At 50.1% G+C, this 25,092-nt stretch overlaps 1 protein-coding gene across 1 annotated transcript; it reads right to left on the reverse strand.

Moving 5' to 3' along the window:
- Positions 1–4,428: 4,428 nt before the first annotated feature.
- Positions 4,429–24,596, reverse strand: SCNN1G (sodium channel epithelial 1 subunit gamma; the record flags this gene model as incomplete). Its single annotated transcript, XM_084249368.1, has 12 exons — positions 24,271–24,596; positions 21,813–22,122; positions 19,904–20,094; positions 19,050–19,150; positions 16,888–17,051; positions 9,374–9,472; positions 7,798–7,915; positions 7,199–7,277; positions 7,056–7,113; positions 6,811–6,872; positions 5,085–5,160; positions 4,429–4,809 (listed from the first exon to the last, which is right to left on the reverse strand). The coding sequence occupies exons 1-12, from the start codon at positions 24,585–24,587 to the stop codon at positions 4,429–4,431; spliced, it is 1,956 nt and encodes a 651-aa protein (XP_084105494.1). The 5' UTR covers positions 24,588–24,596.
- Positions 24,597–25,092: the final 496 nt, after the last annotated feature.

Raw genomic sequence — 25,092 nt, forward strand, 5'->3', positions numbered from 1 at the left:
GTCCCTGTAAAAAGGAGGCAGAGGGAAATTTGGCTGCATTAGGGTCAAGCTGACAACTGAAGCAGGAGGTCAGTGTGCTGGCCCTGAGCATGGAGGAAGGGCCAAGAGCCAAGGAGTGCATTCTGGAAGCCAGAAAAGGTAAGAAACTGGGTTCTCCCAGAGAGGGTCTTCAGGGAACGCGCCCCTGGGGAGTGTGGCCTTGATCTGAGGCTGGTAAGGCCCTTTCTGGAGTTCTAGCCTCCGAATCTGTGGGAGAATACATTCCTGGTTTTGAGCTGCTAAGTGTGTGTTATGTGTTACAGCTCTCATGGGACATGAAACAGGGCTCAGAAACACTTGTTGAATAAATAGCTGTTGAGGCAGTGGCTAAAGGAGACCCCAGTGTGGTTAAATAAGCAGAAGCTGACTTGAGAAAACAAAAACAGCAGGAACACAAGATGCAGTTCAGTGTGGGCTCGGGAGCCGGGGCTGCGGGCTGGGAGGCAGCGCTGTTAGAAAGGAGACTCAGCATGTCCCGGCATGCAAGAGATCCATCAGCACCGAACTGGGACTTGGTCATGGCACATTGAAAAATGGGGTGGTTTTCTCCCCTTGTCAGCTGAGGACACCATGCTTCAGTTTGCCAGGGCAAGGGAGGGGCAAGATGGATGCTGCAGAGCGGGTGACATCTGAGCTGGCCTTGGCTGCTGAGCCAACAGCGGGGAGCTACCCAAGATGGGTGCTACCCAAGGTGACCATGGGTCACAGGTGAGCCCTGTGACGTGAGAAAGGGGAGCCGCAGGAAGTGCCAGGTCCAGCTTGCCCTTGGAGACAAACTGCCAGCCTCGCCCTCCTTATGGGTAGGAGGTGGGAGAGGCCATGGGAAGGAAGGGCCTGGCTGCTCCAGTGTATTCCAGGCTCCTCATGCTGCAGCTGCTTCATAAACCCTAAGTCCCAGCTCTCCCTCCTCAACTCTCTCCTCTCTTTGAGTTAATCACACCCTCAAGACTGCCAGGTGCTTCTGCCCCACCCAGACCTTTCTCCTAGACAGGTTGGGCCCTTTCTTGGGAGCTCCCCTGGGTGCAGGTTGAGTTTGAGGTGTCCCTGTGGTCAGAGATGTTCTGTGGACCATGGGACACTTGGGTCTGACACTCAGTTGCCAGAAGGGAGCAGGGAGGGCAGCAGCGCTGATTACTTGAGAAGAACAAGGACACATCTAGAACATTTCCGTGACTCACAAATGGGGTCTCTGTCCCTTGAAGTCAGTAACTCCTGGTCATGGTGGCTGCTTGCCCAAGGGGTCAGGGAATGAAGTGCCCCCACTACTTCCTCCCTGCCCCTGCCTTGAAGCTGGAGAGGTCTGCGGCTCTGGGGGAGAGCTTCCAGGAGAAAGGAGCCCCGGTTCCTTTATTTGTGAGAGTCCTTGAGCTGAGAGAATTACCAGAGCTGATGTGTGTGAAGTGCCTAGAGGATCCCTGGCAAACAATAAGTGCTCAATAAATAGTAGCTGTTATTATGATTATTATCGTGTTTATTTGCTCCATAAACTTTTCCTAGATGCCATCACAGTACAGACAACCCTGACGTGTGACGGTTCAACTTAGAATGGTGCAAAAGGGATCGGCAATGCATAGAGACTGTACCTCGGGTTCTGAATGTTGATTTTAACCCCCGGCCCTGTGATACTCGTAGACAGGACTGTTGTAGGGTCCTGTCTTGTGATACTGGTCAGGGGCAGCAGTGCCCTGTCAGTGAGGCACCAGGAGGGTAAACAAATGATCCTTTATGGGCTATTTTTCACTTTCAGAACTGTCTTCATAAATTGCATGAGTATGTCACCACTGTATTCAAAAATAAATCCTGTGTTAGATGATTTTGTCCAACTATGGGACAATATACATGTTCTGAGTGCTTAATTTTAGGTCAGCTGAGCTGTGATGGTCACTAGGTCAGGTTCATTAAATGCATTTTCAACTTATGGTATTTCTGACTTTCAATGGGCTTGTCGGCACCTAACCCCATCATAAGTTGAGGAAGATCCGTGCTGAGTCCTGTCCCAGTCTGGGCACAAAGAGGTAAGGCACAGTGCTGCCCTCAAGAGCTCACCATTGAACCAGAGAGACAGACAAGTGGGGATGAAAGTTTATCCCGGTGGAAGCTCCAACGTCTAGGGGCAAAGGATTGAGCAGGGAAGACTTCACAGAGGTGGTGGGCTTTGTATCTGGCTTGGAAGGATGAGTGGAAGAGGAGGGAGCAGTACATGGCACCGTAGATGCACAAGCTGGGAGGTGGGGTGCCAGGGGGTGACTACAGCCACGGGTGTATGTGCTAGCGCTGGGGGAGAAGGGTACTGCTGGCTCCAGATGCTCATGGCCTCGCCTTCGACAAAGCCAACAGTGGCCCTGGTCTCTGGAAATATCCCTGCCTGTGACATCATGCAGAGACTGGTCTTTTCCACGAATTTGAGGGCCTGGCCCCCACCTTCCTGCCATGGGGAGGAGGAGGAAGCTCTTTACAGGCAATGCCCAGGCAGGCATCTACTGCATGTTCCCTGTCAGTGCTGGCTGCAGCCACCCCGGCCCAGCATGGACAGGAGCCAGGCTCGCACCCTGTGTAACCTGACGCTTGCCTGCATCAGCCTGGCTTCTCAGTCCACTCCTTAGGGGAGCTCCAACCAGCCTGGGGTCACAGTGACCTCCCTGCTGTCTGCATTGCCTCTGAACAGAGCCCCACCCCACCCCCTTACATGCAGCAGAAGGCACCATTAGAGCAGACCTGGCCTGGCTTGGGGTGGGACCAAGTGTTCCTGAATCCAGGCAGGGTCCTGTAGCCCTACTCTTTCCTGAGATGACTTCCTCCCAGCAGTAGCCTATGCCAGAAGCAGCCCTGAAGTGCAGGCCTGTCGGTTTGTCCCTCAGCCAGGTGTGAAGCCTACCCCTCTTCCCACCCAAACGGACATCGGCCTCAAAAGGCATAAATCCTGCCTGGATGCCTTGGTCTTAGGCCGGCAGGACCCTTTCTAGAGTTCTAGCTTCCAGAACTGTAGGAGAATATATTTCTGATGAAGTGTACAGGCTCTGGAGTCTGACTTCTAGTCTGCAGCTTCCAAAGGAGGAACTTGACCTTTCCATGCCTCCATTTTCCCATTCATAAAATGGGATAATCTTACCCACTTTGTGTGGTAAATCAGGGTCAGCAGCTTTTTTTCTGTAGGGGAGTGGAGAGTAAATATTGGAGTCCTTGTGGGCCAAAGAGTCTCTTGCAACTGCTCAACCGCGCCGGCCGTCCTGAGCGCGAAAGCAGTCACGGACAGAATGTCAATCAACAGACGGGACCATGCTCCAATAAAGCTTTATTTTTGGACACTGAAATCTGAATATCATACAATTTTCATGAGTTACAAAATAGTTTAAACCACTTAAAAGTGGGAAAAAAACATTCTTAGGTCATGGCTTACAAAATGGGATTTGGCCTGTGGGTCAGGTCCTAGTTTCTAATTCCCTGGTTTGCTAACCTGCAAGCGTTTAGGTCAGGATCAGCCAGGTGCTCTGGCTGAACCCCCCCCCCCCCCCGCGTGCTTAATGCCCGTTAGCTGTTAAGTCGGAGCCATTTGATGGCGTGAACATGGCCGGTTGTCTGCGGAGGTTGGCTAGTGGGTTAGGGCAGGCCATTCATTGAGGGGGCCACCCTAGAGGGAGAGCAGCTAGGTGGGTTATCAGGAGACAATCCTAGATGCCTTGGACTACCATTGGGAAGGGTGCCCAGCAATGCCCTTTAATTTGCCCTTCTCTGCTTGGGGAGAGGCTCTAGGCTCAGCTCATCAGGACATGGCCTACCCCCTTCTGCAGAGTGAGGCCCCCTGGTCACAGACCTCTGGCCACTGCAGTCTCCCCCTGCACATTCCAAGGACCTGGGCCAGCTCCCTGCCTGAGGGCACAGAGACCTCACCCCAATGTCAATGACTAAAAACAGATGATTTACAAACAGCTCCAGGGCGGGCGTGTCCTCCTGTCTTTGGCACCAGGCTTTGTTTTCTGGCCTTGATACCTAAGTCACATCCTTGGGCCGAAGCCCAGGCTGGGGACTAAGCGAAACCCCTGGCTCACAGCTTTGGAGTTTTTCTCTCTCAAGTTCTGGCGAAGAACTCGATCAGTCTTCACTCTGGTCTCTGTCCGGGCTGGCACTGTCTCCTCGGCCCCACCTCTCTCCGCAGCTGATGAGCTAAGGGTTTGGGGCCGCAGGGTCTATCTCTTCTTGGAAGGCTTTGAGTGTTGCTGGGCAGGGTTCTCAGGGACCCCCCAATACCCAGGCACCACCTTGTCTAAGCTGACTTTGTCAATGTCTCTGAAAAGTCCGGAGGTGCTGCAAAGGGTCCCCCTCTGCGTCCAGGTGACACAATTCTCAGACCGTGGCTGGGAGTCCCGATTCTATCTCTTCTCTCCATTTGCCTCAGGATTCGGTTGGCACTTGGGTGTCTGTGAGCTGGCTGGAGAAGGCCCTCTCCAAGCGTAAGGTGTTATATCTGGGGGGTGGTGTGCCCGGTACCTGGGCCCCGGGTGCTGGAGGCAGGCGCAAAGCAGAGGTGAAAGTGGGTAGATCATCATCTAGATCCAGGGCCTCGTTGTCCTGGCCCTGGGGCCCAGGGGGGGCCTCAGGACCAGAAGGTGCCTGCCTCCGGGCCCACCACTCCTTGGCTTTCGGCCACTGGCGGCGCGCAATGATGGAGAGGGAGTCTATGAAGAAGACCTCGATGATTTCAATGACGCAGACGACGGAACAGCTCATCCATAGGCCCAGCTGACCACCGAAGTTGGACAGAAGCATCTCAATCTGCAAGGGAGACCAAGCCACACCATCAAGAGGGACAGCCTGTCCAGGTTGACCTCAGTCAGGGACCCCCAGTTCCAAAGGGAGTCACCAGCTAGCCCTGGCCCTGAACAGGTTTGGAAGAAGAAGCAGACAGACTTTTTGTCCCCTCTTCTGCCACCCGCTCTGGCAGCCCTATTAACTCTGGCTGATCCCCAGGACCTGACTCTGCTCCCCCGGGGCCAGGCAGATGTGCATATTCATAGACCCAGCACAGGTCCTAGAAGGAAGCCACTCACGCTGTTGGCAGGGCTCTCCATGATGGATCTCTGGTTCAGGTCTTTGTAGAATATCAAGAGTTTGGCCAAGTCTGTTCTGCAGAAATTCCAACAAGCAGGGTGCAGGTGAGTCAGGGACTCCCAGAACAGCAGCCCTTCAGCATGGCTGTCTCTCTCTCGCCCACCCCCAGCATGTCCCAGCCTTTAAACTCGACAGGGTTTCAGAATCTAGTCCGGGAGGTTCTTTCTGCCCTCCGGAGCAGAACCCCAGCCTGGGCCTGGTTGTACAGGCCATTCATTCCCTCAAAAACCACTTAGCCACCTCCAGACCAAGTCAGACCACCTAGCTATCCTCCCATGCACCCTGTTCTTCATTAAACCTTGATTTGTGATTATTTGATTACAACCTCAAATAAGTACAGGAGTCACACAGGCATTGTAAATGAGCAAGGTAGGCTGGGTATAATGTAAATAATTAATAACCATAATAGCCGCTAGCATTTTTTGGGCATGTCCTGCATTGTCAAGCACCGCTCAAGAGCCTTATATGCATTAACTCATCTAGTTCTCATGCCCCTCTGAAGTAGGGATGCTTTACTCATCTCCATTCACCCGTTAAGTAAATTAACCAAGACGACACAGCCCATATGGGCAGAGTCACTATTCAAATGTAGCTAGATGTGGCTTCAGAGTCCATGCACTTAACCATGAAATTGCCTCCTGGTAGAACTGTGGCAAGTTGGAAAGTTCACGTGTATTCCAGTCGGGCAGCTCTTGCTCGGCTGTTTGGTATACTGTGCGAGAATAGAGATTTGCTGTTGCTGGAACTTTTGATCTTTTGGGGAAAATTAGAGATAATGGGCTACTTTTAGCCTAGGGGTTAGTCACCAGTTTGCAATCTTTGGTTTAATCAGTTGTAATTGTTTGCTTAAAGTTTATTACTGGACTGTAAGCATCTTGGGGGCAGGGACTATGTCTGCTGGATTCCCCTGCTTCTCCCTCCACTTTACACCGTGGCTACTCAGTCCATGTTGGAGGCCAGGCCAGTGCTGGGCGCTGTGATGGTGGGGATGGCCAGGGGGTGAGTTCCTATGGCTGTTCTACTGTCCTCTCCCACCTTTGTCTCTTTTGAGGTCCCTGAACTTTGACTTGGCTGATTTTTGCTAAAATATCCCATGAAATTGAACTTCTATGTGAGAAATTCAAGTGTGATTAGAAGCTTCAAGCCTCAGAGGAGTATTTCATCTGGTCATCAGGAAGCCGTGAATGAATGAATAAATGAAACCGATGAAGCCCTGAGCAGTACATTCTACAAACCGAAATACAATAGAAAATATCAGATTGTCTTCACAGAGCTATTCAGAAGTTTTAACAACTGACATGGACATAAATTGATCAGAGCATGGGTGTGAGCGGTTGTGGATGAGAGCAAATGGTTTGGCTAGCCTAGTGAGCCGTGGCTGAGAGCCTCCTGAATGTCCCATGCATGGTCATGGGGCTCTTTAGTTCAGTGATATATTCACTGGGCCCCGATGGAGAAAGTAATTTCATGCTCTAGGTCATGGTCAAAGTTTGAGAGCCCCAGGCCTCAAGCAGCATCTGACTCACAGTACGAGCTCAATAAATATTTGCTGGATAAAGAAATGAGTGAATGAAAAGGAGAGGACATGCAATGAGGAGGCCTATGCAGAGGCTGGGGGCCCTAGGGCCACTAGGGGCAGGGGAAACAGGGCAGGGGTCACCTTACTTGTTGAGCTTTTTCTTTATTTGTTGGCCTTGGTCCCAGGTAAGAACAGACAGCAGCCATTTCTGTGATGGAGAAAGAAGGGGTGGCCTGGGGATGTGCAGAGAGGCCAGGGCCAGCTCTTCTGCCCTCCCCTACCTGCCCCAGCCCCCTGACCATGGATCACCTCCAGGGCCAGACAGAACAGCCAGGATATCAACAAAGATCCAGGCTGCGGGCTCAGGTGAAGAGTGGGCCAAACAACTTACCTCGGAAACTGTAGATGGCCACTGCGCCAGGCTGGTGGTCAGTGTCCACTCCTTAAAGCTAAGGGGAAAAGGGCAGAGTGAGCATGGGTGGCCCAGCCTGGTCCAGCCTGGCCCTGTTGGTCACATCCCTCCCACCAGCTCACCTGCAGGCCTCTCGGCAAATGGTCTGGCAGTCCAGCTCTTCCCGGACAAATGCCTGGTGCAGCTGGTAGTAGCAGTACACTGAGGGGCAAAGTGAGGGCACTATGAACCTCACAGCGACAGGGCCCTGCTTGGGGGTCTCCAGGGGTGCCCCCCTAGTCTTTAAATTCCTTCTCCCGCTTTCTACAAACAATGGTTCTCTGGAAACAAATGCTGCTTTGGGATGTCGTGAGACAGAATACTGTGGAGGCATAGGGTGTGAGGTAGGGATGCAGCCTTTGGTTTGGAGCTGGCTTTGCTACTCCCAGGCTGTGTGACCCTGGGCAAGTTGCTGAATGTTTCTGAGCCTCGGTTAGCTGTTCCATGAAAGGGTCCCAGCCATTCTTCCTACCTCCTGGAGTTGACTGGGGTGATCAAGCTTTTAGCACAGGCTGGAGTGTAGCATTTGATCCTTAACTGGGAATTAAGCCAGGCTTGACAACAGAAGTGAAACTCTTGCTAATCTCTCTACCAATACCTCTCTCAGGCAAAAGGCTATAGTTGGCAGGCACCCAGGAGCTCTGGGTTCCAGGGGGTGTGCAGGGCCAGGGATGGGTCTTACTCCAGTTGGGGTGCTGCTGGTAGTTGCAATAGTTGGCTGCAGGTGGTAGAGGCTGGCTGTACTGGGCACACCCACATTTCTCCACCATCTTTGTCTGGAAGCATGAGTGAAGGCAGATCTGAAAGAGACCAAGAAATCACTTTGCATCTGGGTACCAGAGACCTCCCCCTCCACACTGTCAGCAAGAAGGGAGGTTATCCTCCCTGCTCCTTGAACGACCACATAAATCGGCTTTTTATGCCATTTCCAACTGGGCCAGGAGTGGCCCATCACTCCAAAGGGACTAGACTAGAACATTTATTGAGAATTTAGACTAACTGAGATGTGGAGACCAGGCAGAGCTGGGAGAGCTAGAGGAGACGCCAAGAAGCAGAGAAACAAACAGTTCTCGACTTTCCAGTTCTCAGGTTCATGCCCTGCACACAAAGTCCTTGGGGACCATAAACTGCCACAAGCTGCATGAAGCTTACAACACAAAAGCTAATGACAGGAACTCTAAATTCTGGCTGCTTGGGTTCAAATCCAAGCTTTTCTACCTCTCAGCTGTGTGACCTCAGGCAAGTTTCTTAACATCTCTGATACTTTGGTTTCTTTGAAATCAGTATACTAATACTTACTTCATGAGGTTGTTGTGAGAAGAAATAGTATATAAAGTGTTTGTACCTGATAGCCTCTCACTAAAAATTATGCAGGAGTTGACTTTTTTTTTTTTTTTAAGTCAGTTTGATTCTATTTCTATTTCTTACAAGTAGATGGTCTCTGACTAATGGTCTCTTTTTACTCGGTGTCTCCACCACCTCTCAGCTCAGCTCTGATGTAAGCTGGAGGACTCAGCAGAGGGGAGCCTGGCCCTTTCGTTTGGCTGGCAGACTCCCAGAACGTGAGACAGGATGACTGCGTGCAAAGGAGACAAATTCAAATGCCTACTGGGGCCAGAGAGGTGAGTAATACACTAGGGAATAGTGGGGACCGTGGGGATCCTGATAATACTCCCGTTGTGAATGGGGCCAATTCCACCCCCATTTTTCCTGCAGGAACATGGACCCGACACGGTCACCTCTCATTTCTCAAGACAAGCTGGAAATCTGAGTTTTCTTGTGCAATTCCCTGACATTTTAACATCATCCAGCCCAGGTGTGCAGCCTGGAGGGGACCCCTAGCAGCCCGGAGCCAACACCACATCCCCCTGTGCCTGTGGGGGCTGACACAACTTGCCCAAGGCCATCAGCAAGGGAGAGAGCAGGGGGAGGGGTGCACATGGATCTGGACGCCCTTGACCTCGAAGCCAACACCCCTCCCAGACGGCTCCACTCCTGTCCCTCGCTCACCGAGCCCCACTTAGGAAACAGGCTTGTCTCAGCTGTACATTGTGTTCCACGCAATGAATCAATTAAGCTCTGGTTACAGACGGAGTAAAGAGGACTGGAACCAGCTGGCATATCGGTTCTTGAGGTCTTTGGATGAACCCCAAGGATTCTCACTGAGTTCCTGGTCTCAGACACACCCCTGCCTCCACATACAGCTTGGTCTCCTGGGGCCAGGCCACAACTGGGCTGGGTGCCCCCTCCAACCATACCTGCAGGGAGTAGGCAGTCTTGTAGATGTTCTTGACTGGCACATCGCTCCCGTCCTCCGTGCACTGGCTGTACGGCTCGCTCAGCTTGAAGGACTCAGTCTGCAATGAGAGCAGCGCAGGCTCAGCCCTCTCTCCCCCGGCCCAGAGCGGCTGCTTTGCTAGCAGCCCTGGCTAGTCATGAACCCCCGCTCGCCTAGTAAATCACTCACAGATACTTATTGAGCACCTGCCCGGTGCCTGGCCTCTCCTGGTTGAGCCACCACGGAGTCAACAATGATCAAAATAGACAAGTTCCCTGCTCTCGTGGGGCTTCCATTCTGGTGGGGGAACCAGCAAATCAATCAACCAACAAGAAACTGGAGAGAGAGGTTGGAGGGGTGGGTAGAGGGGAGTCTTTCCAAGAGGATCGTTTGGGGGGAGGTCTCTGAGAAAGGGACACGGGGGGCTCAATGTGAAATGGCCAGAAAGGGCTGGCCTTGCCAAAGAAATGGAGGAAGAGGATGGAGCAGTGGGAGAAGCCAAGCACCCTGGGAGAGGGTCAGGGTGTGGCTGGACCATGGCAAATGGGAGAGAAGTCATTAGTGATGACGTGGAAGAGGAAGGTCAAGGTCAGATCAAGTGGGTGTCCTATGCTGTGCTGAGGAGCGTGCATTTGGCTTTCAGAATGGTGGGAGCTGTGGGAGAATCCCCAGGGAGGACGCAGGGGGGTTGGGAAGACAGGCAGTGACTGTGCTCTCTGGGGGGCTCTGGATCCTCCCAGTTGGGGATCCTCTTATCTTCTGCCCCAGGGTTTGACTTGGAAGACACTGCCTTTCCTCGAGAGGGCAACAGAATGCCCAACAGGACAGAAGGAAGCCCAGCTCAGCAGATGTAGGGCCCTCATAACTTGTGGTTCAAAACCTTTCTGAAATTACATTTCGATATGGTTCGCTAACTTTGGCTCCAGCTGAATATTTGTCACTGTGAATAAACAAGACAAAGAAGAACATGGAAGGAGTGGGAGGTGGATCGATGACAGATAAAATATCCAATCAAGACCAGCTTATGGCGAGGCTCCAGGGGGCGGGGGGCACAGTTTTGTCTGGAGTGTGGGGTACAGGCGAAATGGTTGGCAGGTTTGTGGGAGGGAAGAAAATCCTCTTTTCTTTGACGAGTGGCTGGACAGAGAGAAAGACAGTTGGGAGCAAGAAAGGAATCAAGAATTTCCAAGCAGGTAGAAACTGCAGACATGTCAAGTGGCTGTAATCCCTTTCTGTTTATACTGTAATTCATCTGCTGACCCATTAGCCTCCCTCAATTAACTGCAAGTACCTCCAGGTAATTGACGGGCGTTCATTTAAAAATATTTAAACAGCAGAAGCAAACAAAGAGGAAAGCAGTGGGCAGGTGTGCGCCTCTCTTCCAGCGAGGGCACCCACTCTAACAGATCACCCGCCGCATCCCAGACAGACGGACATATTCACCTTGCCTGGCGGACTGCCCTCCCCATTAACAATAAAAAGAGAGCCATCTCGGCACAGAATAAACAGATGTCATCCCTCTAATAGCTGGGTAGCAAACAGAGTTTCTAGCACACGCCAGGGCTGGGCTGGGCACTGGGGCACAGAGAGTCTGAGCAGTGCCTTCCCTCGAGGGCACCCCAGTTCAGTGCCACTCTGTAAGCCATTCCAAGCAGCAGGGTCCCTGGGCTCCTTTGAGTCCCCAGGTCTGGCTGAGCTGTCCCCAGAGCCCAGGTATCAGCTACAGGCTCTACCTGCCCTGGCATGTAGGTGGGAGGGACTGGCCATTTGGATAAACCGTGTGCAGCTGGCAGAGGTGGCCGGGGCTCCTTCTACATCGAGAACCAGCCCATGGGCCACTTCCAGGAAACTGATTGTGAGAAATTGCTTTGCTTTTTCTGCTTTTTGAGTATTCAATGGCCCTTTACTCTTAACGATACTTATCGAACTCAGAGCTTCTGGGTTATTCGCATTGCTTCCTGAAGCAGCTAGGGGTAGGGCAGGTGAGACAGATGGCCTTTTTTTGAGGGGGACAGAGGTCTGCAGCTTCTCAAAGTCTCAACTGGGTGAACTAGACAGATCTCTTTCTCTGGCCTTTCTTCCCTCTCTGCTCCCTTCTTTTTTCCTCTTTCTCTCCCCCACCTCCACTGTCAGCTTTCCAGAATGCTCATCTGTGGAGGGTGGGAAACATTTGTCTTCTGTCTTGCTCCCTAGAGGCACAAAAAAGAGAATGTATATGTGAATGTGTGTGTGTGTGTGTGTGTGCATACGTGCTTATATGAGCGTGTGTATGTGTATGGGGAAGGGGGAAGTTGCCCAGAAGCTCTGAACTCACCTCTCTAAGGTATGAACTGTGCTTAGGAAAAAAGCCAGATGGCAAGACGAGGCCTAGATGGTATCATGCATGGTTTAACTCTTTCTTTCTCTTTTGTTCTGTTTTTATACTGCACGCGTTATAAAAAGGTATTAGGTAAGATAAAATATAGGCTTCTAATCAATGACGAGAAAAAGAATTACTCCATCTATGAACACAGAACTATTTGTTAACACTTGGAGGAAGTAATAAATTCCATCTCCACAGCCTGCAGTAAAAAAAAAAAAATGTAGCACATGAAAGGATGAAATGATAAAATAACTGGAAGAAAATCCAGCTCAATATTTGATCTGAGGGAGGGAAAATCCTCAATAAACATAATGACTAAAGAGGAAAACAAAGATTTTGACTATGTAAACATCCATGTTTCTGCATGAGAAATGGCAGCATAAAGAAAATGAAAGGGAAAGTATAACCTGGGGAGATATTGGTAGATGACAAGGACTTTCGCATCACGTATGGAAGAAATCCAAGCCTCACTTGTCAGGAGGGTGTCGCAGAAGAAAGCCCTTCCTGAACACCTCCTTTTGCTTCAACTTCAGTTTCCTTCCCTTTATGTCTCTTTTCTTTAAAAATGTATTGCAACGACCAATATTTTGCGTGGGTGCCACGCTAGTGCTTCTCACAGATGGAATCATTATCCCCATTTTACAGAGGTTACAGATTATGCAACCAAAGTACAAAGATGGGTGTTGAATCCTTGGTCTGGCCCCAGAGCCTCTGCACGTAATCCCTGTCACATGCTCGTGAGAAGGGGTGAAGCATGCCCAGTCCAGGCTGGCCGTGGCTGTGAAGTCTGCCCCTCTCCACACACACACACACACACACACACACACACACACACACCCGGGGGGAGTTGTCCGCTCTTGCCTGCTTCCTCTCTCTGGTTCACGATCCAACCCATTGTGCTTCGGTTTCTGTTCCGCTTCTCCCACTGACAACTGCTCTGGCAAAGAACGCCAGTGACCTCGTGGCGGCCAAACCCCGAGAGCACCTCTCGCACTTTGTGTTGCTTGACCTCCCCACTGCACTGGGTTTGCACCTTCCTCGAACGCCCTTTCTTGATTTAATTTTCTCTTTCCGGTTTCTGCTCCTTTGTCTCTGACTCTCTAACTGCATTTTCTTTCTACTCAGTCCTAGAATATTTCACTATGTCTTGGGTGATGGCATTTCCAAGTCTAGGATTACACTAGATGCCGCCTCCCTCCAGCCACCTGCCAACATGATTTTCTTCTGAGCTCCAGGTTCATAGCATCTACTTACTGGGTATTTTTACCTTGATTTCCCAAATGCACAACAACTTGGGGATGTCTTAAACTGAAGCGGTCATCTTCTGCCCCAAACTTTCCCCTTCTCTTATATTTCCTAGTTCTGAGCCTGGCACCTCCATCTACTGCCTAACCCAGAACTAAATATCAATCCAACTTCCCTTTCTCACTGACCTAAGTTGTCAAGCCCTGTTGCTTGCATCCTGTAGTCTTTCTCAAACTATTCACTGTGCCCATCTCTGGAGCTGTCGCCTCAGCCCAGGTCTTCATTTTCTTCTAGAATTACTTTGAATGTGCGCCTTCCAGTATATTGATTTCACTTCAACCAAAGTGGTTTTTCAAAAAGTTTCTCTACATGGCTTGAAATCTTTTCTGCAGTCCCTTTGTAATTGTTATGCCCTTTGCTGGACTAGCTCTTTCTGACATTATTTGTTTGACACTTGTCCTTCAGAAACCCATCGTGTACAAAACCTTCTCTGACAGCTTCTGTCTGGGCTTCCATTGACAGCTACCCATCCACCCTCACCATCCACCCACCCACCCATCCATTCATACTCCCATCTAGCCAACAATTTATTGAATATCTACTATGTTCTAACAACTAAGGTTGGGAACAAGATAGACAGGTCTCTGTCCTCACAGAGGTGGGAACTATATTGCAAAAGTGTATTGTTTTCTCTTTTTAAAAGTAAGATCTTTAAAAGTAAGATCTCTTTTTAAAAGTAAGGGGCTCTACTGTATTCATCTCAGAATATCCTGTGCTTTGGACACACAATGTTCTTCAATGAATGAAGAAAGATTTGGTAACCAAACTGCCTACCCAATGGACTAAGTCTACCAACCTAACACTCCTATCAAAAAAATATAAATAAATAAGAAAGGAAGGAAGTCTAGCTTGTTTGGACTTATTCTTAGTGACCCCCTGCTGACCTCTTAGTAATCCCTGTTTTTTGTTGTTCTGAATGCTCATAAATCAAAACTAGAGCTGACTGACCCTGTTCTGTGGCCTTAATTTTGTACATCTTAAATTAGGTGTAGCAGAAAACCCACCCATGTCTTTGTTTATCCACCATTTGGAAAGAAAATATTTGCTTAACAATGTGATGGGTATTTCTAAGTTCAGAGAAGGAAATCAGAGGGCTCAACTTTTAAGTTTTTGTGCTTTTCCAAGCTTATAACTCATGCAAGTTTGTAGACACCGTGAGGGGCAGAAGGAAAGAAGGGGCAAAAGGATGTGGTATGAAAGTGCTACAAATTCCAGCTCCTTCTTCAGGAGGCAGACAAAACCACATGGGAAATGCTGGATCAAAATGTTCACTATTCTAATCTGGGAGTTTTGCAACCAGCTGAGGAATCAATGTCCCAGCTCCTGCAGGGAGGCCCTACAGTCTTGTCAAGCCATGGTTTGGGCAGGTTGGGACATAAAATTTTTTTCTTGGGTAGTCAGCACCCACACAGCCTACGCTGGTACACAATGCTGCTCATTTTGGAGCAAACTCCCAACATTGGGACAAAGTCCCTGAACAACAAGCCCTCAGGGGATACCTGGGCTCCCAGACAGCAATCCTGGTGGTTTGACCTGCCCAGGGCTGCCTTTATTGGGACACCATGAGAAACTGAACCCACAGATTTCCTCCAGAGCACCATCATTCTAGTTCCTCATTTCTGAAGTCTAAACTTAAATATCACATCCCCAGGAAAGCATTTCTTGAACTCCTCCCTTTCCCCATTAAAAAAAAGTGCCCTAGGTCAGACACTCCAGGATATGCTCTGGGCACCCTGCATTTTGCTTCCTCAGCACTTATAGCAATTAGAATCTGTGTGATTTTGTTTGTTTGTTTGTTTGTTTGTTACCCTCTCTGCTGGACTCTAGGTCCCAACAGGTCAGGGACAGTGTCTTCCACGTGGATGTCGTCCTCATGTCTAGCACCCCGGAAGGGCTCAGAAAACGCTTTCTGAATGTGGGTGGCTGTGCAATCCCCAATGCCCACTTTATGACCCAATATGAAGCCATCACATGGCTGTGCGAGACATTTTGTGTCATCCTAGCTTCACTTTCACTTGAAAGACAAGCCCTCTCCTCTCATTCAGATTCACATTCTAAAGGTGAAGTCTCCGAGTTTGCTGTCCCTTAGAATATCCACTGGAATCAGGTAAAAGCCCAGATCCGTGGACTCTTCTCTCAGTGATTCTGATTCAGTAGGCCTGAGTCTGATCATCAACCAGGTTTTCAAACCACTGCTCTAGAGGACACATTTGTAAGGATGAAGGCCATGATGTTTAATTTGGGACATTAATTTTGGACAAAGCTGCACCCAGACAGTCCACAAGGAGATTTTTTTCCCCCCTACAAGCAGGTGGGAAAATGCCGCTGAGGAGGGCTGCCAACTTAAGTTATAGTAAACACTATTTTTCTTTTGGAGATCAGCAAAGATTAAAAGCTGGGTGATATGGGCCTCCCCGGTGGCGCAGTGGTTGAGCGCTGGGCTGCGAAGCTGCCCGCAGCCTCTGCAGCACCAGTTCGATCCCTGGCTGCCGAACGAGGGTCCCACATGGCGCGCAGACCTCTCCTGCCGCCCGCTGCTCCCCTCAGCAGTGTACTTCGTCACTCTGCCTGTTCTGCTCCCCGCTCTGGCTCTGGTGAATTCTCTCACCCTCCCACGCTTCTGACTGTACCCAGTGCTTGTATAAATAAATAAATAAATCTTTAAAAAAAATAAAAATAAAATAAAAGCTGGGTGATACCTGTGTTGGTGAGAGTGTGGAGAACAGCTACTCTCATGCAGTGCTGAGGCTGCACATGGCTACCACCTCACGGAGGGTATTTTGTCAAGGACACACACTGTTTGGCTTCCTTCTAGGAAGCAGTCACATTGCACTGTGGCTTCCAGTCATGCCTGGAAATGACTTAATGTCTATCGACAGGGAATTTTTCATCAATAACTTATCCACACAATGGATAGTTGATGACATTTTCAATGAGTTAAGAACGAGGCAGATCTATATGGATTGATAAGGAACTATTTCTTAGTTATAGATTGAGCAAAAAATGGGGAAGAACAGCATTTTGGTTTTGCACTGAAGGAGAAAGGCTTATGCTTCTAGAAGACTATGACACCCCTGCCAAGACACAGAGGTGACAGCAACAGAGGGTGGAGAAGATGGAGGCCAGGGATGGAAGGAAGAGGCATCTGCCTGGTATGCTTCTTGGTGTGGTTTGGGTTTAATATTCTGTGCCAATAGTCTCTCTTACAAGTTCTTGATTTTCATTCTATGAGAGAGAAAGACCCCAGATCTACAAACCACAGAACTGCGGTGGGGTGATCAGGGACATCAGAACTCATTCCTCACCCTGCCCTCTGTTCTCACTGGGATTGGCGTCTGCAGCCCAGATGTTCTTCCACTGATAGGTCTGAGTGTTCTCAGCTCCCAAGAAGGTCAGAGAAGGTCAAAGATGAGGCACAAGAGACTTGTTGTTAAATGAGGTGAACCCGATGGGAGTGTGATGGGCTCACTAGAGCTTTGATGACCCGGTGACTCCATTTGCCTCTAAATTGTGGACTGCATGTCCCATAGGTTTTTGGGTGGCCCAGGAAGAAGGTGTTAATCTGCTCTATTTCCATTACTGACAATAGTCTCAGGCCTGCACAGGTTTCTTATAGGCTCCAGCAAGGAATGTTCCCTAAATTCCTTCCCAATATGGCATCCTGTCCTACTTCATCCACACAGAAGGGACAGAGGCATTGGAATGACCACTGGAGATACGGGACCTTTTGAAACCAACACCCTTTTCCATAAGCTGCACCAGATTGTTTATCTGTGAATACAACGTGTCCTCCTCACCCGCCTGCAGAAATGAGAATGTCCTCTTACCAGATGCATCCCTATGGAGGTGGCCATCGCAGTCTCAATCTCTGTCCCCACGTCCTCAATGAAGGGATATTCACCCTGCTGATGGACGATAATCTTAGCTCCGCTGGACGACACGAGGAAGGGGTTGTATTCCTCTTCATTTATGTACAGGATGACCTGCAGCCCTGTGAGGACAAGGCAGCCTGCTGTGGGTGAGGGCTTAGGGAAACATTTCCTGGGGGTAGCCTACCTCTCCCGCAGCTTTGCGAACCTCAAGACATTTCCAATGAGTGAAAATTGGCATGAGACTCTTCATGGGGTACACATGAAACTCTCCAATGAGAGTTATGCCTGCCCAGCTCACTGCCATGTGCCTGGGACTCAGCACAAAATAAGGGCTCAAAACCAGTGCCAGCTCTGCTGACCATAAGGAATGGCTATGCTGCCTGAGATGTACATCTCCACGTGGTGCTTTGAGATGGGGAGTTCTTCTGGGGAGCATCCCAAGGGACATGCAGCGCTGGTGAGGTTTGAACCCTTAGGGAGAGACGAAGCACAAATGGGGTGTCTGATCGCTGGTCTAATGTCTCCCCCTGCTCTGGGTCTTGCCCCCATGGACTACCTTGGAAATCAGAGATCAGATGAGGTCACTCCCTTCTGAAACCCTTCAGTGGCATCCATGGGCTGCATGGGATGCCATGGAATAAAATGCACAAACCTCACTGCTGTGCCACCCAGGGAGAACCTGCCTGCACCCTCCTTCCTCACCTCATTCTCCCCTCCCTCAATAGGCTGCAGGTGCACTGGTCTGTTTCTACAGCGTGAGTTCCTCGCCTTGTTCAAGGTCACACAGCTCAGATAGCAGAACCAGGACTATGCAACTCTTTGCTCCCAGTTGCCGGACTAGTTCTTCCAAGGAAGCGTGTGCCCTGAATTATGGTTTCTTGCAGACTCGGTAGGAACAGAGGCTACAGGGTGACAAAGACGAGGGGCCCAGGCGTGGCCTTCCACGACAGGCCCTGTCTTTCCTTGTGAGCGTATTAAATCGGTATATTAAATTATGTTCAGTTTGCCTGGGACCTTTCCAAAATTCCTTTTGTGGGTTAGCTAGGTCAGCCTTGAGTTCCTGCTTCCCTACAAAACCCATAGTAGTAATAATAGTATTTGAGGGAGTCACGGTATTAGTGGTGGTGGTCGTAGGAGTAGCAGTGGTAGAATCTCAGCCTCGCTAGCTTAATAACCACAACTTGCATGTCTGCTTAGTGTGTTTATATTACATACATACGTAACATATACTGTATGCATATGGTGTATATATATATAATGTGTATATATATATATAATGTGTATATATATGTATATATGTGTATATGATATGTATTATGGACTCAGATATACCCCCCTCCCCAAATTCATATGTTGAAACCTTAACTTCCAAAGTGACTGTGTTGGGAGACTGGGTTTTTATCTCTTTCTCTTTCTCTCTCTCTCTCCCACACACAGGATAGGCTATGTGAGGTCACAGAGAGAAGCTGACTGACTGCAAGTCAGGAAGAGTGGCCTAGCCAGAAACTGACTCCGCCACACCTTGATCATGGACTTCCAGCCTCCAGCACGGTGAGAAATTCCATGTCTGGGTTGTAAACCACTCTCCTGTGTTATTTTGTTATGGAGACCCAAGTTGATGAATAGCGTGGGTCAGGCCTTATTCTAAGTGCTTTACTATTTTTAAGTCCCTTGCAACAACCTAGCAGAGATACCATTGTTATTCCCACTTTAGAGATGAAGCGCAGTAACGTGCACAGGGTCACATCAAGTGGCAGAGCTGGCTCCTGAACCTGTTATCTCAACCAAGATAAAGATGTTTGCAGCCCTAATCTCCAGTTCAGCTTATCTGGGTTTAACCCATCTGGAAGCCATGGCCAACATTACTCACTCTAGCGACCAGCTTAAACCAGAGTGGTTTCTCAGGAGAAGAAAGTGTAGCCATGTCCTGTGCTCTCAAGTAAGGAGGACGCATCAAGAAGGAAAACAGACCATCAGCAAATAAGGAAGGAAGCAATATGGTACCCATGGAAACACGGCAAAAGGAAAGTCTACCCCTGGTTCTGCCCAGGTAGAGCGATCCTGTGACTCTGGAAGGATCAAACATGCCCAGCTGTCCCCTCAAACAGATGTCTTACCATATTCACTGCCCCCCATGGAGGTGCTGAGAGTCTCGTTTTCTCTGTTATTGAACGTGTAGCAATTTCCATACATTGGATGGTGGAAGAGTGTGAAGTTCCTGTGGAGGAAGAACGTGAGTCAGAAAGGGCTGTGATGAGAACTCCTCTCGCACCCCTGAGCTGAAGTCAGGATAGGTAGTGCTAACGGGGCCAGGGCTCTTTGTGGACAATGGATGACTGACATGACTCACTGTCTCAATCTTTTCTCTGATAAATGACAAACAAGGCCCCTCATTCAGGTTGGCACATGCTGATGTAGAACCAGGCTCTACTTTCTTCCTTCCTCTTAATCCTCTCACCTGTTTCTATCTGGACCTGCATTCCTTGTGCCAATACATCTGTCCCAAACCCCTCTACTCTTGAATTTCTTACTTGACATCTTTCCATCCTGATTTCCAGCCCCAGGAAATGGTCCTCAGAGAAGGAATCTTATCAGATTTGCCCCGGTCATTCATTTTTCACAAGGTCCAGTATTTACTAACGTACAAAAAGATTAGAGAGCGCCGGTACTTAAAAGGAATGAAGTAAACCCTGCAGACTAGCAGGAGCCCCGAGGATGTCCCATCACTGTCTGTTCACCACCAGGGATATGAGTTTAAGGGTAAGTTTAAGGATGTTTCAACTCTGTACCATCAACACCATCCTCACCAACCCTACAGCCTACCTCCTGTGCAGCTGCTTCTCAAAGGTCAGTGTCAGAAAAGAACACCTTTTGTTCCCAAGACCTATAGCTGAGCTACAGGGGCATGCAAGGGGCCAGCACTCAGAGCCATGGGTCCTTGGACCTGTGAGAAAAGCCTTCTTCTCCTGACCTGGCATCGCAGGATGCCCCATCAAAGAAGCAGGTGACCACCAGCTCCTCGGCAGAGTAGCTCATGTTGATTTTCTTCTCCAAGGGCACCTGCGCCATGATGTTCATGTAATGCAGCTTGTACCACTCCTGGATGGCATTGATCCCCGAGCTGAAGGTGTAGAGGGCACAGTCTGATGTATCATTTGGACACTGAAAAGAGGAGACACTGCACTGAGCCATCAGCTCTGCCATTGTCCTCAGGACTGCGAGGGTGGGGAGCTGAGACTCTAGAGAGCAGATACTCAAAGGAAGAGGAAGAATATCTGGGGTTGGATTTGTTCCCTCTCACTTCTGGGGACTAGGAGACCTCACCCTCAAGCCAAAGGCTAAGAAAGGGCTGAGTAAGGAAGGCCACAGAACCCCACTCTCATGATTCCCCACTCCGGCTCACCAGGTGAGAAGCAAAGCCAGCTTATCAGGTCCGCAGACAACCAGCTCTGGCTAAGGGCTGCTATGGCATTCCTGCCTAACCCTCGCTGTTTCCCACCGGGTCCGTGGTCTAGAGAACTCAATTCTGATGAAGACTTTGATCCTGCTTCTCTGCAGGATCTTGAGTAAGACATTCTGTCTCCATGGTTCCACCTACAAAATGCTGACAAAAATGCCATCCTTCTCAACCTATCACTTTATAATGAGAGCTCTGTAGGGAAACTATGGTGAATCTCGATGTTCTTATCACACAGGACTTGGAAGCACTCTTAAAAGGTAGACATCAAAAGACTGATTTTGGAGTCAAGGAGAACCTGTGGTTATCTTGTGAAAGGACCCAAGAAAACTTTGAAAAGTCTCCATGCCAAGAGAAAGGGTCATTTTTTCAGAATTTGTGATTGGAGCTGTGAGCTATCATAATCAGCAATTAAGGTATAAGATGTAGAAGTGGTTCTCATCCTACAAAAGTGGCCAGATGTGGAGAGGAGCTGCAGATTGAGCTTGCCTAGGAAGGTAATTGACTTCACTTTTAGTGAGTGGTTACTTCTTCAGAGTCCCTCACAGGCGACTAAGAAGGAGAGATGAGGAGTTGGGCTCTAGCACCTCACCAAGGGACATACTGCAGGGAACACTGGGTGTGTCTGCTGTTTATGAGCTATTTTCTTCTGAGGCTGTCTGCACCCCAATTTCACTTTGCTGGGATTTCCCCCTTTGGATACAGTCTGGTGAAACTGTCCATTAAGATGCAGCGCCCTTTGTGAGCTATCAGAAAGCCACAGGATGGAATCTGCAGCCATCTTCATGACTGGATCAACAAAAGAACTGAAAGAGCTGAAGCTTATTTAACCCAGCAGCAGGTCTAAATGACTCCATCATCTTGCCAACACAATCCCCAGATTTCCCCTCACTTCTGTCCTTGACGAGGACTCTGTGGATGGGAGCTGGAAGGGATTAGGCTAAGGGAAATAAGTCAAAGAAAAAAGAAAAATATCAAATGGTTTCACTTACAGGGAAATCAGACAAAGTCAAGAAAAGACAAAACTTGCAAACTGAGCCTAGATTTGAGGCAAACAGCAAGGGAGGGGATACAAGAGGGGTCAAAAAGTGGGGTGGGCAAGAGAACAAGGGACTGGGGGACAGTTCTTGGGTGCTCTGGTGGTGGGAGAACCACTGGGCTACACCTGAGGGGAGAACAATGATGTAAGAAAAGAAAATAAATATTGAAGAAAAAAAAAAAAAAGAGGCCTCCATGAGTAACTGGTTGCTTCTAAGACAATTTTGTCTGCTTGAGATTGTCCCCGTGGGTTTCAGTAGCTTGCAACCCGCTTACCTTAACAGGGTGTGTTTCTTCTAGCAAGAGGGGCGAGTGGCAAGAAGTATCCCTGGACCCACTCCCCCTAGCCCGGCCCGGCGCCAAACCGTGAAGACCAGCATCTCACCAGTTGGAACCCCACGACCTGCTTGGACTTGTGCATCTGCACGACATCCGACGCCTTGTGGATGACTCTCTGGCTGACCTTCCGCTTCCGTCCCGTGAGAAAGTCCCTGGCCTTGCCTCTCTCAGCCCGATTGAAGAGCAGCAGGGGGACCACGTTGAGGAATTTGGGCTGGGTGCCCTCCCAGGCCAAACTTCCAGACTCTGCCTCTCGGCGTTTCCGAGACTTGACCTCTGAAAAGCCGTAGAGAGTCTTCAGGGCTGCCCTGGTTTCCTGTTCCAAGTCAGCCAGAAGGTCTCGCACGGCGCTGTACCTACCGAGGTGGGAAGGAACAATCAGGGAGAGGCTGGCAAATCAGGAACCCCGCTGGCAAAGTGCTGGCACTTCCCTGCTTTCCACAGTGTGTGTCAGCCCTGTGTGCCCCCCACAGGGAGGAGACCAGGTCTTTCATGATTCATCTCACCCCCAGTGACTGCTGGCTGGAGCAGATGGGTACAGGCCTATGACCCTTGTGTGACTTCCTGTGGCTTCGCTGCCTCCACCAATGTCTGCTTGCTCTCGGGGTGTGTTGATGAGTTTGCCCCAACCCGCATTTCTGGAGTGGTGACTGTCAGGTGCCTCCCATAAACCAGCCACAGTGAGGACAAATAAATAACTGCTACCCAGGACTCTACCAGGGGCAGGCTCTGTCTCCACCCAGCATGCTTGCCCGGGCTCACTGACTCTCTCCAGCAGGGCAGGGAGGGAAGAAGCACAGCTCTGACCTCGACAGTCCCCCATAGCACAGCAGGGTGAGACAGGCACTGGTGCCTGGAGCACAATAACACCATCTTGTCATTTTCATAGCACTACCTGGCCCTGGTCTCCCTCTTATCTTTCCTCTCCTCACCCCCCTTGCTCTGGGTGCAGGCAAGCGAATGAGTATCTACACCCAGAGCCAGATGGACTGGGTTCCAGTTCCCCATCCTGGCTCTGGATCTGTGACCTTGGACATTTAGCCTTTCTGTGTCTCAGTTTTCCCAGCTGTAAAATGGGGTTATTGAGACGAGTCACTGAATTAGTTACATCTAGCTAACTAGCTTTTTTTGTTATATTCATTTACATGTAATTAAAATTCACTATTACTAATTTTATAAGTGTAATTAAATTTGTTAAAATTTTCCTCCTCCACTACACCAGAAGCTCTACTAAGACAAAGACTGTGTTGCGGTTCTTCAGTTCTATGCCCCAGAACCTCACACACTGACAGTTTGTAGACACGGAGTAAGTGATGACAGAATGGATAGAGAGACAGAAGGAGGCAGGCAGGAAGGGAAGAAGAAAGAGAAGAAAGACTCTGAAGTGGAAGATGAGTCCTAGACCTGATTTTGATTTTGAGCTCTGCCACCAACTCGCTGGTGATGCTGGACCAATTAGTGCCCTTTAAGAATCTGCCTCCCGGGCCTCCCCAGTGGCGCAGCGGTTGAGCGCTGGGTTGCGAAGCTGCCCGCAGCCTCTGCAGCACCGGTTTGATCCCCGGCTGCTCCCTGGCCACCGGAGGAGGGTCCCACATGGCGCGCAGACCTCTCCTGCTGCCCGCTGCTCCCCTCAGCAGTGTACTTCGGTTCTTCTGCCTGCTCTGCTCCCCGCTCTGGTGAATTCTCTCACCCTCCCACGCTTCTGACTGTAACCAGTGCTCATACAAACAAACAAACAAACAAACAAATAAAAGAATCTGCCTCCCTGCTCTTCCCTACCCCCACCCCCACCCTGGCAAGTGCTCTGATCAGCCTGGAAATCAGTTTTCAATAAATAAATAAAAGAATCTGCCTCCCTGCTCTTCCCTGCCCCCATCCCCACACCTTCCCTGGCAAGTGCTCTGATCAGCCTGGAAATCAGTTTTCAACAACCATCCCGAAGGACTCTGTTGACCCAGACTCTGTTGACCCATTTAAAACAGGTCCCGTGGCAGACAAGAGGGAGAGAGCCAGGGGTTGAGCCTGCTCAGGGCTCAGTGAGCTCAATTAATGGGGCTGGGTTTGTGCAGACAAGGGTTTGGGGCAGCTAAGATGCTTCCATGCAAGTCACCTGGGTGTCACTTCTGAGTCACCTTCAAGCTCACATTCCAGGGAGAGTGAGGGTGTGAACTTGGAGAGATCAGGGGAAATGGCTAAGCTGGTTTAGTGTGTGTTGTGGTATGGTGTGTGTGTGTGTGGTGGGGGTTCTAGCTCATTCCATGCCCAACCTCCAAGCACAATTATCCTGCATTCCACCCCCTCCTCTTCTCCAGCAACTAGTCCATCCTCAGAAGCAGCTGAGAGATAAAGACCTGGGGACAGATTTAGAACCAGTTTCCCAATGTTGGCCACTAATTCAAATGCCTAAAAAGCACGTGTGCAGGTGGGAGCCTGTCTCTTGCAGGCGGGGGCTTAGGCATCTGAAGAGGGCACTCGTGTGCCAGGTCCCTGCCTCTGCCTCTTACTTGTAAGGGTTGATGTTGCAGATGGTGACAGCAGGAAAATCCAGTTTCTGGAAGTGGACTTTAATGGAGACAGAGACGGTGTAGAAGGAGAAGATCAGGAGGGCGCACTGCCAGATGATGAGGACCACGGCGGCCAGCGTGAACGCGATCCAGAGCAGGCGGCGCAGGCGGCCGCGGGACACCACGATGCGGCGGCAGCCATGCGTGTTGGTGTTGAGGCAGTACCAGTGCATCAGCTCCTTGATGGTGGGCGCCTGAGGGCCCCTCACGGGCAGGTTCTTCTTGATTTTGGCTTTGATCTTCTCTCCCGGAGCCATGGCGAGGATGGGACTGGGGAGCTGGAGAGGCAGAAAAGCAAAGCAGGTGAGCTCACCACCCCCACCAGTTGGCAGGGGCCGGAGGTGCGGGGCTGGGAACACCAGGTGGGGGGCTGGGAACACCAGCCCACGTGCTCTCTGGGCTGCCTTCGGGAGCCTTGGCTCTTTCTCCAGGATATTTGTTTTGGGGCCACCACGACTGCCAAAGAGCTGCCCCCAGGCCCAGCCCTATAGGCCCAGCCCAACCTGTGAATCAATCACTGGACAGGTTTGAAGGACCTTTCTCTCCACCACTGGAGGGGGAGCCTTCCACACAACCCCAGGGCCGCAGCACCTCTTGTCATGCTCAGCCAGGGACGAGAGGATTGCTACCTCGCCCTATCACCTCTACTGCCCACCCTCCTCAAGGGAGCATTCCTGTCTGGTCAGATCCCTGGGTGCCTGGCTCTGCGTGGGACACAGAGAAAGCACCCCGCAGATGGCTTCTGACAGATAAATCTGCCAA

Source organism: Talpa europaea, assembly GCF_964194135.1.
Source record: "Talpa europaea genome assembly, chromosome: 12".
In the NCBI taxonomy this organism is placed as follows: domain Eukaryota; kingdom Metazoa; phylum Chordata; class Mammalia; order Eulipotyphla; family Talpidae; genus Talpa; species Talpa europaea.